The following is a 14,607-nucleotide window of genomic DNA, read 5'->3' on the forward strand; positions in this document are numbered from 1 at the left end:
TTAATCATTTAATTTGTTTATATGACGAACTCAAACATAGTATTGCGCGTATATATATTATCCGCTTCCTATTCTTCAAGTTGAATCATGTAATCATAATCGTATTGCAAAGCCTCACCCGTTGTTTTGTTGTCGCCATCTTTGAATGGTTTACAAAAGCGTGCTGCCATATAGCAAATGGGAAGATTTTAATATATCCACACACGTTCGAAAGCTTCTCCTTTTACAGATATGTTAACATATACGTTATATATTCTTAATCACATGATTCTATATATTATCAACATTATTCAGTTATACCCGATCTTGTAGTGTATTCTATTAGGCTTTATAAGAACGTATACCGCCATTTTGAAACGGGAGAATTTTGATATAAGTAATATCTTATCGTTTCGGTAGCGCGCATGTATAAATGCTATATATTATTATTTACGCATATTAACAGCGCTTTTTTTAAGTAATACATTCTTAGTCACATGATTATACATATTATCAACATTATTTAGTTATACCCGGTCATAAAATGTATTCTATTGGACTTTGTAAAAGTGTACCGCCATTTTGAAACGGGAGGAATTTGATATAAGTAATCTCTTTTCGTTTCATATGCGCGTATATATGAATGCTATATATTGTTATTCAAGCATGTTAACAGCGATTTATTAGGTTATATATTATTATCCACTCCGTTAATTTACAAGCCTTTAATATGAGGAGCCTCCATTGGAAAATTCCACATCGACATTCAATAGTGGAATTGTTATGTTTGTATTGAAAGCTTACCGCCATTTTGGATAGGGAATGCTTCAAAAACTCCTCATTTCATTAGTACTCATATATAAGTACTATACATTTATCTATTATTTCTAATATTAAGATCTCCAACTTTTTCTAATACCGGGTGAATTTTGTTAATTTTGATTTCTAATCTTTTGAGGATAAACACCACTTTTTTGATTACGAGGGTTTAGTGTGTTAAGGATTTCTGTATTTTACTCACAATGCACGTATAATCCTACAATATGCTCCCTATGATATGCTCCCTATATGACTATTATTTAGTTCTCCCTTTCTTATTTTATTTAGTTACGTAATATGTACTAAAATCTCTTTATGGGAGATTCAGTATTAATAATCAATTTTTGCTCATTGCATTTTAGTTTCTGCCATCTTGGATTGGTATTCTATTTGTCTCATTTATATAAAGAAAAAGTTTTTTTAGTATATACAGTGATCTAATTGTCATGGTTCTTTGTGATATTAAGTTTACACGACATCACGTCGTGAATCATCTGAATATTGTACTATGCGTTCAAATAAGGCATTCCGGATATTATCTAAATGATGTTTTTATTTACACTACTTACCACATGGAGAGTGACAGTATTTGTTTTTATTCCGATTCTCTCCCAGGAGTTGCGTTATACCCCAGGTAGTTTTTGACAGTCTGTTTAGGGGAAAAACTTAAGGTTCAAGGGGGCCAGTTTTCAATCATAACATACCCCTTATATATGTGTCAATCATCATACAAAATTTATTTAGAGATGGAACTGTCCATCCGTAATCGCTCTAGGGCATTCAAATTCACAAAAAATGATAAAGTTCATCATTTGTGTTCAGACCCAAAACTACTGTTCTTAAGCGGCAAATCCAACCAGCTTCCGCTTTTCTTAGGATCAATTCTCTGTTTCCACCCCTCTCCGGTATTTTTATGTGTTCCAATGCATGAAACCATATGTCTGTTTTCAATGGGTGACATTCGTGGATGTGTATTGCTACTGGATAACGTTCATCCCTGTTTTTTATAGCCCTTATGTGTTCCTGGATCCTAGTTTTCAAATTTCTGATACTACTGCCTATATATATTTTATTACAGGCACATCCAAGGACATAGATTGTGTAAGTTGAATTACAATTAATAAATGTATTAATTGTATAGCCTTTTTGTGTGTTATACCGGAAATCTGTTTTTTTGTTGCATCCAAATTTACATACACTACACGATCCACATGTAAAAAACCCTGATGGTTTATATGGAATCCATGTGGTTGGTTTTATATCAGTTTTCTTAATGTAACTTGGACAGAGAATCTTTTTCAATGTTTCTCCCTTTTTATAAACCACTCTCGGTTTTTTAGATACACTACCAGGTGGCATTTGTTCAGTGGCAATTAAGTGCCAATTTTTTCGCAAGATATTGTAAACATGATCACTATAAGCATTATATTTGGTTATAAACAGAATTTGTTCCGATTTTACCCCTCTGTTTTCTTTTTGTTGGCTTGATATTAAAGTAGTTTTGCGATCTATTTTTATTGCCCTTGATTCTGCTTGTTTCAGACATTTTTCTGTGTATCCCCTATTCTTGAATTTATGTTTGATGTTTTTAATGCTTTTTTTAAAATTGCTTTCTTCACTACAAATACGCCGCGCTCTAATCATTTCCCCGAAGGGTATGGCATTGATTGTAGACCTGGGGTGTGAGCTTTCAGCATGCAGAATACTATTGCATGCAGTTGGTTTAACAAACATTTTACTTTGTATTTGATTATTTGCCACATATAGTTTTAAGTCAAGAAAGTCAATTGAGTTTCTAGAGTAATTGATGGTCATCTTCACATTAAATCTATTTTGGTTTAGGTATTTGTGGTAATCCAATAGGTCTTCCACCCTTCCATTCCATATTAGGAGCACATCGTCTATGTATCTCCCATAGAAAATGATATTGTTGCTCCAGTTTTTTGAGCCTGGGCCCCAGGCGTGCTCCGTCTCATACAGACCCATGAAAAGGTTTGCATAAGACGGAGCAAACCTGGATCCCATGGCTGTGCCCTGTTGCTGCAGAAACCATTTGTCACCATGCAAAAATGCATTCATACTGAGAATCAAGCGAGTCATTTCAAGGAGCATAAGAGTATGCTCCAGGTGACAGGCATTTCGTTTGTATAAGAAATGTCTTAAAGCTTCCAATCCAACATCAGTTTTTATGCACGTATACAGACTTTCAACGTCTAAGGAGACAAATAGAAGATCACTACTGTCCCAGATAAAATCCTCCAGCTTACAAAGGACATCCCTACTATCCTTAAGATACGATGGCAGATTCTTAACAAAGGGTTGTAAAAACCCATCTACATATTCTGAGAGGTGCTCAGTTGGTCCCCCATTACCCGAGATAATTGGTCTTCCCGGGGGAAATCCCTCCCCTCCCTTATGAATTTTCGGGAGAATGTAGATACATGGCTTTCTAGAATCCTGTGCTAGTAGGTATTTATATTCTTTATCTGACAGAAGACATGATTCATGCCAATCACGTAGACTAGCATTGATATTTTGTTCAATTAGCTTAGTTGGATCTTCCTTTAGTTGTGTATAACAGTCACTGTTTCCCAATTGTCTGTCAATTTCACCCAAGTAGTCACATCTGTTCATCACCACAATATTTCCTCCCTTATCGGCTTCTCTTATAACTATCTCTGGATCTTCCCTTAATGATGTTAGCAGTTCCCTTTCTCTTTTAGTTATATTATATTTGTGCTTACAGTGGGCATTGGTGGTATGTTTGTCCTCCAACTGATGTAACTGTTGTGTAACCTTACTAACATCATTAAGGGAAGATCCAGAGATAGTTATAAGAGAAGCCGATAAGGGAGGAAATATTGTGGTGATGAACAGATGTGACTACTTGGGTGAAATTGACAGACAATTGGGAAACAGTGACTGTTATACACAACTAAAGGAAGATCCAACTAAGCTAATTGAACAAAATATCAATGCTAGTCTACGTGATTGGCATGAATCATGTCTTCTGTCAGATAAAGAATATAAATACCTACTAGCACAGGATTCTAGAAAGCCATGTATCTACATTCTCCCGAAAATTCATAAGGGAGGGGAGGGATTTCCCCCGGGAAGACCAATTATCTCGGGTAATGGGGGACCAACTGAGCACCTCTCAGAATATGTAGATGGGTTTTTACAACCCTTTGTTAAGAATCTGCCATCGTATCTTAAGGATAGTAGGGATGTCCTTTGTAAGCTGGAGGATTTTATCTGGGACAGTAGTGATCTTCTATTTGTCTCCTTCGACGTTGAAAGTCTGTATACGTGCATAAAAACTGATGTTGGATTGGAAGCTTTAAGACATTTCTTATACAAACGAAATGCCTGTCACCTGGAGCATACTCTTATGCTCCTTGAAATGACTCGCTTGATTCTCAGTATGAATGCATTTTTGCATGGTGACAAATGGTTTCTGCAGCAACAGGGCACAGCCATGGGATCCAGGTTTGCTCTGTCTTATGCAAACCTTTTCATGGGTCTGTATGAGACGGAGCACGCCTGGGGCCCAGGCTCAAAAAACTGGAGCAACAATATCATTTTCTATGGGAGATACATAGACGATGTGCTCCTAATATGGAATGGAAGGGTGGAAGACCTATTGGATTACCACAAATACCTAAACCAAAATAGATTTAATGTGAAGATGACCATCAATTACTCTAGAAACTCAATTGACTTTCTTGACTTAAAACTATATGTGGCAAATAATCAAATACAAAGTAAAATGTTTGTTAAACCAACTACATGCAATAGTATTCTGCATGCTGAAAGCTCACACCCCAGGTCTACAATCAATGCCATACCCTTCGGGGAAATGATTAGAGCGCGGCGTATTTGTAGTGAAGAAAGCAATTTTAAAAAAAGCATTAAAAACATCAAACATAAATTCAAGAATAGGGGATACACAGAAAAATGTCTGAAACAAGCAGAATCAAGGGCAATAAAAATAGATCGCAAAACTACTTTAATATCAAGCCAACAAAAAGAAAACAGAGGGGTAAAATCGGAAGAAATTCTGTTTATAACCAAATATAATGCTTATAGTGATCATGTTTACAATATCTTGCGAAAAAATTGGCACTTAATTGCCACTGAACAAATGCCACCTGGTAGTGTATCTAAAAAACCGAGAGTGGTTTATAAAAAGGGAGAAACATTGAAAAAGATTCTCTGTCCAAGTTACATTAAGAAAACTGATATAAAACCAACCACATGGATTCCATATAAACCATCAGGGTTTTTTACATGTGGATCGTGTAGTGTATGTAAATTTGGATGCAACAAAAAAACAGATTTCCGGTATAACACACAAAAAGGCTATACAATTAATACATTTATTAATTGTAATTCAACTTACACAATCTATGTCCTTGGATGTGCCTGTAATAAAATATATATAGGCAGTAGTATCAGAAATTTGAAAACTAGGATCCAGGAACACATAAGGGCTATAAAAAACAGGGATGAACGTTATCCAGTAGCAATACACATCCACGAATGTCACCCATTGAAAACAGACATATGGTTTCATGCATTGGAACACATAAAAATACCGGAGAGGGGTGGAAACAGAGAATTGATCCTAAGAAAAGCGGAAGCTGGTTGGATTTGCCGCTTAAGAACAGTAGTTTTGGGTCTGAACACAAATGATGAACTTTATCATTTTTTGTGAATTTGAATGCCCTAGAGCGATTACGGATGGACAGTTCCATCTCTAAATAAATTTTGTATGATGATTGACACATATATAAGGGTATGTTATGATTGAAAACTGGCCCCCTTGAACCTTAAGTTTTTCCCCTAAACAGACTGTCAAAAACTACCTGGGGTATAACGCAACTCCTGGGAGAGAATCGGAATAAAAACAAATACTGTCACTCTCCATGTGGTAAGTAGTGTAAATAAAAACATCATTTAGATAATATCCGGAATGCCTTATTTGAACGCATAGTACAATATTCAGATGATTCACGACGTGATGTCGTGTAAATTTAATATCACAAAGAACCATGACAATTAGATCACTGTATATACTAAAAAAACGTTTTCTTTATATAAATGAGACAAATAGAATACCAATCCAAGATGGCAGAAACTAAAATGCAATGAGCAAAAATTGATTATTAATACTGAATCTCCCATAAAGAGATTTTAGTACATATTACGTAACTAAATAAAATAAGAAAGGGAGAACTAAATAATAGTCATATAGGGAGCATATCATAGGGAGCATATTGTAGGATTATACGTGCATTGTGAGTAAAATACAGAAATCCTTAACACACTAAACCCTCGTAATCAAAAAAGTGGTGTTTATCCTCAAAAGATTAGAAATCAAAATTAACAAAATTCACCCGGTATTAGAAAAAGTTGGAGATCTTAATATTAGAAATAATAGATAAATGTATAGTACTTATATATGAGTACTAATGAAATGAGGAGTTTTTGAAGCATTCCCTATCCAAAATGGCGGTAAGCTTTCAATACAAACATAACAATTCCACTATTGAATGTCGATGTGGAATTTTCCAATGGAGGCTCCTCATATTAAAGGCTTGTAAATTAACGGAGTGGATAATAATATATAACCTAATAAATCGCTGTTAACATGCTTGAATAACAATATATAGCATTCATATATACGCGCATATGAAACGAAAAGAGATTACTTATGTCAAATTCCTCCCGTTTCAAAATGGCGGTACACTTTTACAAAGTCCAATAGAATACATTTTATGACCGGGTATAACTAAATAATGTTGATAATATGTATAATCATGTGACTAAGAATGTATTACTTAAAAAAAGCGCTGTTAATATGCGTAAATAATAATATATAGCATTTATACATGCGCGCTACCGAAACGATAAGATATTACTTATATCAAAATTCTCCCGTTTCAAAATGGCGGTATACGTTCTTATAAAGCCTAATAGAATACACTACAAGATCGGGTATAACTGAATAATGTTGATAATATATAGAATCATGTGATTAAGAATATATAACGTATATTTTAACATCTGTAAAAGGAGAAGCTTTCGAACGTGTGTGGATATATTAAAATCTTCCCATTTGCTATATGGCAGCACGCTTTTGTAAACCATTCAAAGATGGCGACAACAAAACAACGGGTGAGGCTTTGCAATATGATTATGATTACATGATTCAACTTGAAGAATAGGAAGCGGATAATATATATACGCGCAATACTATGTTTGAGTTCGTCATATAAACAAATTAAATGATTAAATAGATCCTTTCAAGTAAAAACGAGAATAATATATGATAAAATAACTACTCACAGATGGCGACCGAGATTAGAAATCAATAATGGGCGAGGCGCCTATTTGACACAGGTGTTTCGAATTCCAATTTGAGCGGGGTATTTAAACCAGGCGATTATACTGCATTTCGCAACACTGACGCCACGCGATTATGCCGGCAAATAGAAACGGAAAGGTAAGCGTATGGATCTACAGATTGGAACTAACTGAGATTAGTGGGGAGCTGATAGAACAGCAGGTAGACTGCCTTAACTTGCAGCCCAAATATTTGCGTGATATGGAATTGAGGAGAAATACCTATTTAGAAGTGAGGGTTGTATTTGTATCGAATTTCTATAGTCTTATGAGCACGTTTAAGTCATATTTATATAAAGACCTGGGACTAAAATCAAAACATATCTCGTTTTAGATTAACAATATATCCCTATTGAGGCAATGGCATAATAGGTTGTGTGCATGAGATAAGGAAAAAAACGATTATGTGATTTAATAGTAAAAAGAGACATATGTATATTGGCCTATGATCACCATGGATAGGGGTAGCCACATACTTTATGTTGTTTATTTCATTAGATAGATACCTACTGACCGAGGGATGGCTGATATTGACTAACCCAACGAACCGGGAAAATAAAAAGAAACCGAATCTTCTAATCGCCACATCACTCTGTCAGGTAGGGATATGCAAATCTTACCTAAATTCGCAACTTAGGGAAAAAAAGAAAAAATAGCGTAAATCCCCGTGTCTTAACATTATTTTGGCGAATATGTCTACAAGTCTGCATATGTGTTTCGCACCACAAAAAATGAAATGTTTTCTTTGATAGATATCGCAAAAGCGCACACAAAAATTAGACTGCAAAGACAAGAATACCGCAATCTTAACGATAGAGCACAGACCACAGAAAAACAAAGCTACTAATCAATGGTAAGCCATATGGAATTGATACTTTCTTCCTATTAGTCAAGGGTCTTGAGATGCTCCAGTATGACATTAAATATTCATGTAAAGCATATACGGAAATGTAAACAAATGATATGTCCGAGGAATATAACATATAATTGTTCCTTTTTACAACTTTGAATTCGGCAGAGTGATTATGATCCCATATGAGATGCACTAGAAATAGGCAAAAGGAAGGAATGAGATTTGAGGACTTTTGCTTTATTCTCTCATGTTAAAAGAATTGTTGATTCATTGTCTTAATTAGAAAGAATCGGGAAACTCGAACCAATATGGTTTATTTATTTATTTTTATATAACAAGATGTAATGATTGTTCATATTGTATAAAGTGTAATAAAAAAAGAAAACCTTTTGTAAATAGTGTATATTAATTTTATGTATATATATATGTATTGTTTATAGCCCTGAAGAAGTCCGCGAGGATGAAACGCGTTGGCTATGGTCTGTTTTAACATGTTGAAAGAAAATTTCTGAATAAAGGATCAAAAAGGAAAAGAATCAACTCTGCTGAAAGTCCATGGTTTTTATTTGAAAGACAAACTGTCGACAATTACTTATGTCACAACAAATGTTTAATACCTGTTGCATTTTGGGTGCTGGACCATTGGATTGTGCTTAAAGAGTATCGGTAGACTCCAGTGATTCTAAGTGATAGTTTAGGTCTCCCAGAACCGTAAGGTTTTTGCGACCGAAATAGGGTTCTAAGATGTGGAGTAGCTGATGACCGAAGTCCCCTCTGGGACCAGGGGGACGATAGATCAAAATCCCATTGAAAGTGGACTCATGAGCAGCCTTTAAAGAAAAGTACATAGCCTGAAAATTGTCTTTAGGGTCTGATAAAGATAAAGTGTGGCAGTAGAAAGTGTCTTTATACAAAATCGCCAGACCTCCTCCAACACGACCGATTCTATCCTGCCGAGACAGACAATAGCCCATAGGGACCGCTTCCACCAAATCAGGACCAGAGGAGTCCCTAGCCCATGTTTCCGTAACAAAGACCCATGAGGGTTTCCTGTCCAATACAAGCTCCTTAAAAGACGTATTGTTTTTTATCAATGAGCGAGCATTAATAAGAATGCAGTCTTCTCCCATCAGATTGATTTCAACCTTGGTGTTATGTGTTGACAAATGGGAGATAGGGGGGAGGATCAAATCTCCCGATCCTACCAGTGAACAGCCACAACCCAAAGGAAGTACAAATTTATCCGGTGCGGTCTTATGGAAACATGGGAGTCTGGAGGGTTTTAGCCTAAGTAAGTCGCTCATAGAGTATGAACGGGATGTAAAACTTTCCCTGCACTGACCTGATGTCCAGCCGGACAGCCCGTCCTCAGCGCGGACGGGCGCAGACGGGCTGGACTCTGGCGTGACTCCGGCGTCACTGTGGCGCTCACGCTGCGCGCTAACGCTGCGCGTCATAATGACCAGTACAAATAGGGCTCCGCCCCAATCACCTGACTGCTAGAGCGCCAGGGAAGAAGAGAGCTTCCCTGAAACCAACCAACCCAAAATGGCGCCCAATACGATCCAAACGCGAGGGCCAGAGCCGCCAAAAAGCGGTGAGGGACACAATTACAGTGCAGCAGTGCGGAGGGTGAGTAAAACAGGGGAAAAGGACCTAGGCTAACCTAAAAGCAACGAAAATACAAAACAGGGAATTTTAAAAATTACAAACACGTCTTGAAGTAAGCACAGCGCGCGATGGTGTAGAACCTGTTAAAGTGATCCTACCTCAGTCCACACTTATAGAGCTATGTCCGAGGACTGCCTCCGCCCCAATCACCTGACTGCTAGAGCGCCAGGGAAGAAGAGAGCTTCCCTGAAACCAACCAACCCAAAATGGCGCCCAATACGATCCAAACGCGAGGGCCAGAGCCGCCAAAAAGCGGTGAGGGACACAATTACAGTGCAGCAGTGCGGAGGGTGAGTAAAACAGGGGAAAAGGACCTAGGCTAACCTAAAAGCAACGAAAATACAAAACAGGGAATTTTAAAAATTACAAACACGTCTTGAAGTAAGCACAGCGCGCGATGGTGTAGAACCTGGTAAAGTGATCCTACCTCAGTCCACACTTATAGAGCTATGTCCGAGGACTGCCTCCGCCCCAATCACCTGACTGCTAGAGCGCCAGGGAAGAAGAGAGCTTCCCTGAAGCCAACCAACCCAAAATGGCGCCCAATACGATCCAAACGCGAGGGCCAGAGCCGCCAAAAAGCGGTGAGGGACACAATTACAGTGCAGCAGTGCGGAGGGTGAGTAAAACAGGGGAAAAGGACCTAGGCTAACCTAAAAGCAACGAAAATACAAAACAGGGAATTTTAAAAATTACAAACACGTCTTGAAGTAAGCACAGCGCGCGATGGTGTAGAACCTGGTAAAGTGATCCTACCTCAGTCCACACTTATAGAGCTATGTCCGAGGACTGCCTCCGCCTCAATCACCTGACTGCTAGAGCGCCAGGGAAGAAGAGAGCAAGGGGCGTGTCCCAAGGCTATGACATTGGAGGAAATCGACCAGGCCACGCGGGATGACCCCGCGCTCTCTCGCGTTCGCAGGGCACTGGACAGCAATGGATGGGCCCATTTCATGGATGGGGCCCGCACCCTGCGACAAGAAGTCAGCCATGCTCGCCAACAGTTGTGGCATGTCCGAAGCGAGCTCAGTGTGGGGGAAGAAGGAGTCATTCTGAGGGAGCCTCCTGGAATTTCTTTCGATTTATTTGTATTGAACAAACTATAAAAATGGTATTTGAACGTTAGCTTAGCTTTCCCATCAATCCTTCAAATAGCTTTGAAAAGGATTTTCTTTTTGCTGATACGGCGTTCCACGTGATCCGTTCGTTTTATAGGACTTATATTTATTATGGGATCTCGTCCACGACTAGATGGCTGATTTTCCTTGCCTTGTTAATTATAGTACCTAAATATCTTCATCTCCCTATGCCGTCCCTACGCTGCTTGCATTTTTTGCATCTTCCTTAAGATCCTGGTGCGGTCCCCCCCACAACCACCTCTCGCCCGTTGTTGTGTAATTTAGTTTTAGGCAGAGACAGCCCACATCCCAACCAACTCCCTGTTGCTGCTGCTGCTCCCGCATTTGTCTTCTAAATTAATCTTTTCAGCCCCCACCCAGCTTCTCCCTTGCACCATGACCCCCCCTTGCATTCCTGCAAATTTTGTTCTGACATGTTTCTGCTTGATCAAGTTAAGAATTTCCTTTTTAAATATTTTGTAGGATAAAACATGTATTTGAATACAGAACAAATTGCATTGACTGGGCAGGTGTTTGAGTCATACATTGTGGAGCAACACAAGAAGGATTTGTTGCAGATCTTGATGGAGAATGACGAAGAGGCCCATTATGCAGTTGTCGTCAATGCAATGACCCTCTTTGAGACTAACATGGAGGTCGGCGAGTACCTGAATGCTGTTCCAAATGAAGTGCTTCCCATCTTTGACAACGCTCTACGCCGAGCAGCCATGACCATTCTGCAGTCTGCATCGCAGAGAGAAGACCTGATCATGAAGCAGAATCTACATGCCAGGATCTCTAGTAAGTCCTTGCCAGACTTGGGAAACATTTGGTGAAACAACGTGCTCATTATTGTTAGCTATTCTACTATATTTAATGGTTTTCTTATGGTGTAGCGTTTGCCATTTTCATGAGCTCACGTAGATTTAGGGTTTCACAGTATGCACAGTGTCCAATGAGTGTGTGTTTTTCGGTCATGAAAGGTTCTGGAAGGTGATATTGGCATTATTTGGCCTGATCTTGAACCAAACGTATGTGAGTGTGATCAGTGAGTCTTGTGTTTTTCTTATTGTGTACATATAAGTGAGATGAACATGTCAGTGTCTCACTGGGCCAGTATGGCTACAGTGTAGTGTCTTTGTCCCTGTCAGCATGTCCCTTTCTCCCTGTCTTGGTCTGTGTTCCTACTCCAGAGTGAATCTGTGTCTCTGTATTCCAGTGTGCTTAGCTGTTTCTCACTAACCCATTTTGCCTATTCTACCTTTGTGTCCCTGCCTCAAGCTCCTAGTATTAGTGTAGTCCTTTTTAGGTCGAGCCTAGAGTCAGCGCGCATGTGCTGCTCTGTGAGGCATGCTGTATTGCAGTATGTACTTGTAGCCCCGCCCATATTTGTTGTTGGCTTGTCATTGTCCTTCGTAAATGCTGGCTTCTGATACGTTAATAGGTTTGTTAGTCCCTCCTTAGTACCGCTTGTCTTCATTTGTAACCTCCCATGAGGAATGGCTCTTTTACTTCGGTTGTTACACATATGCTTTAATTAGAGCCAGGGAAGCACTAGTTTCTTAATTGGCTTTCTACTTCCTGCTATTGCAGGCAGGACACGCCCTTTCTCTCTCTCACAACGCTTTTTAAAAATTTAAGCAGCACAGCTGCTTCAGATAGGATAATGGCAGATGTGCTTTTCTTTTGCCTGAAGATGGGCGCGCCTGTTTAGGTTTGTTACATGGAATCGTCAGCTGTCCATTGATGTCACCACGGCCGTACAACTTTAAACATATAATTGCTCATATTCCAAGCAGCTGTGTACTGTTTTGCTTAGGTAGTTTATAATGCTCACTAGGGACCTCTAGGAGCAGCTTGCGGTACTTGCCCTAGACATGCAGTGCTGGTGCCTTGCTCACTAGGAACCTCTGGGAAGAGCTTGCGGTACTGCACTGAGACATACAGTGCTGGTTCCTGGCTCACTACGCAAGCATTTGCATGCACTAGATCTCGCATTACTGAAAGTATGAGCTATTGTCGTTCCATTATTATTTGCAACACCAATAACTCAAACTATCAATAATGTGAGACCTATTGCATTGCAAATGCTTGTTCTGGTATAAGTTCCTGTTTCAGTGTTAATGTTCACTCTCACAGTGTCCTATAACAGTCTGAGTGTTCACTGTCCCATGTCCCTGACCAAGAGTGTATATAATTGCATAATTAAGCAGATATGCCACATTTGCATATATTTATGTTAAGCGTCTAATATTTACAATAGAGATTTAGGTTACTCGCTGGTGCTTTATTCTCCAGTTGTTCAGGTAGTTAAGACATGAAGTTCAAGTGTTCCCTTCATGGCCAGGATCCAATAATGTTGTGGCTAACCCTGTACTGAAACAAACACTGGTCTTTATATCACAGGTTGCATTCCTTGCATTTAGTTCAGCTTTCCCAGAAGAACTGGATAGGCACGTTTGCTTCTTCAATCCCTTGGGCTCAGTAGGGATGTATTTCCCAAATTGAATTCGGTCTCATTATAGATGCCCCAACAAAACTACTTTCCCTGTGCCTCACATACTGTCTATAAATCACAAAAAAGAGGGGGGATCTGGGAGCTAAAAAAAGGTCCAGTGTCCATGCTCACTAGACTAAGTATATATCACCAGGAGGACAAAGTTCCTACGGGCGGGTGCAAAAAGTCACCCAAGCCCTAAAAGAGGAAAAAAGAGAGTGAAAGAGTTCCTAGTTAAAAACCCACTCAGGTCAGTCGAAGACCACTCTATGTCCTCTGTTGCCCTCACACACCCCGAAGGGTGTCATGCTTCATCATCGGGCGGTTGCTCCTCGTGGGGCCAGCGCTGCAATTCCCCACGGGCCCCCGAAGGGTCACTTTGACGGAGATCTTTTAAGAACCGCCGGATGGTGCATGTGGGTGTGTGAAAAAGTGGGTTCAGTGTAGAGGGTAAAAAGGGTGCGTGCAAGTTTGTGAAAATATGGAGGGTCGTCATGCAGCGAATCATATAGATGTACCCTGAGCAGAAATAAACTGCTAAAAAAATTGACCCTGTAGGTACATTACGCCCAGGAATCATGGATCAACGGCTTTTTAACTAGGAACTCTTTCACTCTCTTTTTTCCTCTTTTAGGGCTTGGGTGACTTTTTGCACCCGCCCGTAGGAACTTTGTCCTCACATACTGTCGTCAGAACTACATCTCCCAGAAGGCTCAGTGCCTCACTCACATGATCACCCCTATAACACCGGGGTCTCTAGGTAGCCCAATCACAGTTATTTCTACCATCTTCTAAGGCAAGCGATCCCCGAAGTTGCTAATAAAGAGACCCTTCAGACCAGATTATCGAAGTCCACTCCCTTTTTTTTTTTGGTCTCGCCTGGCGAAAGCGCATGCGCTGCTCTCACTATTGCGAGTACCTTTTGGAATCAATTCTGGGAGGGCTTTCATGCATGCGTCTGCATGGACAAACATGGCTGCTCTCGCCATATGTCCATAGCAAACATCATGCGCGTGTCCATAGGGACTGTGGACAGTCCGATGCCATTTTGCATTTTGGTGTAATAGCAACAGAAATGCTGCTTCACGTGTGCTTTTAATTAGCGTGGCCTTTGCGCGATCGCTTTCACTTCCACGGCCGCTTGTAGGTGAGTAAATTGTCAGCAGGATGTACGTTGTGTAGTTTTAGTTATGCTCTCCGAGTTCTCGGTATGTAAACTGAAGTATACACCAACTTAAATGGACACAGGTGAAAACTCGACA

General features: G+C 39.5%; 1 protein-coding gene across 2 annotated transcripts in view; it reads left to right on the forward strand.

The window, feature by feature from the left end:
* The window catches only part of MCM9 (minichromosome maintenance 9 homologous recombination repair factor), a 325,876-nt gene that overhangs the window by 12,968 nt on the left and 298,301 nt on the right, over positions 1-14,607 (forward strand). For both annotated transcript variants that reach the window (XM_085611281.1, XM_085611283.1), the window contains exon 2: positions 11,332-11,649. In XM_085611281.1, the coding sequence (XP_085467407.1) occupies positions 11,340-11,649 (310 nt within the window). In that variant the 5' untranslated portion in view covers positions 11,332-11,339. The remainder of the gene's footprint in view (positions 1-11,331; positions 11,650-14,607) is intronic.

The sequence above is a fragment of the Triturus cristatus genome, chromosome 6 (assembly GCF_964204655.1).
Source record: "Triturus cristatus chromosome 6, aTriCri1.1, whole genome shotgun sequence".
NCBI classification, from domain to species: Eukaryota; Metazoa; Chordata; class Amphibia; order Caudata; family Salamandridae; genus Triturus; species Triturus cristatus.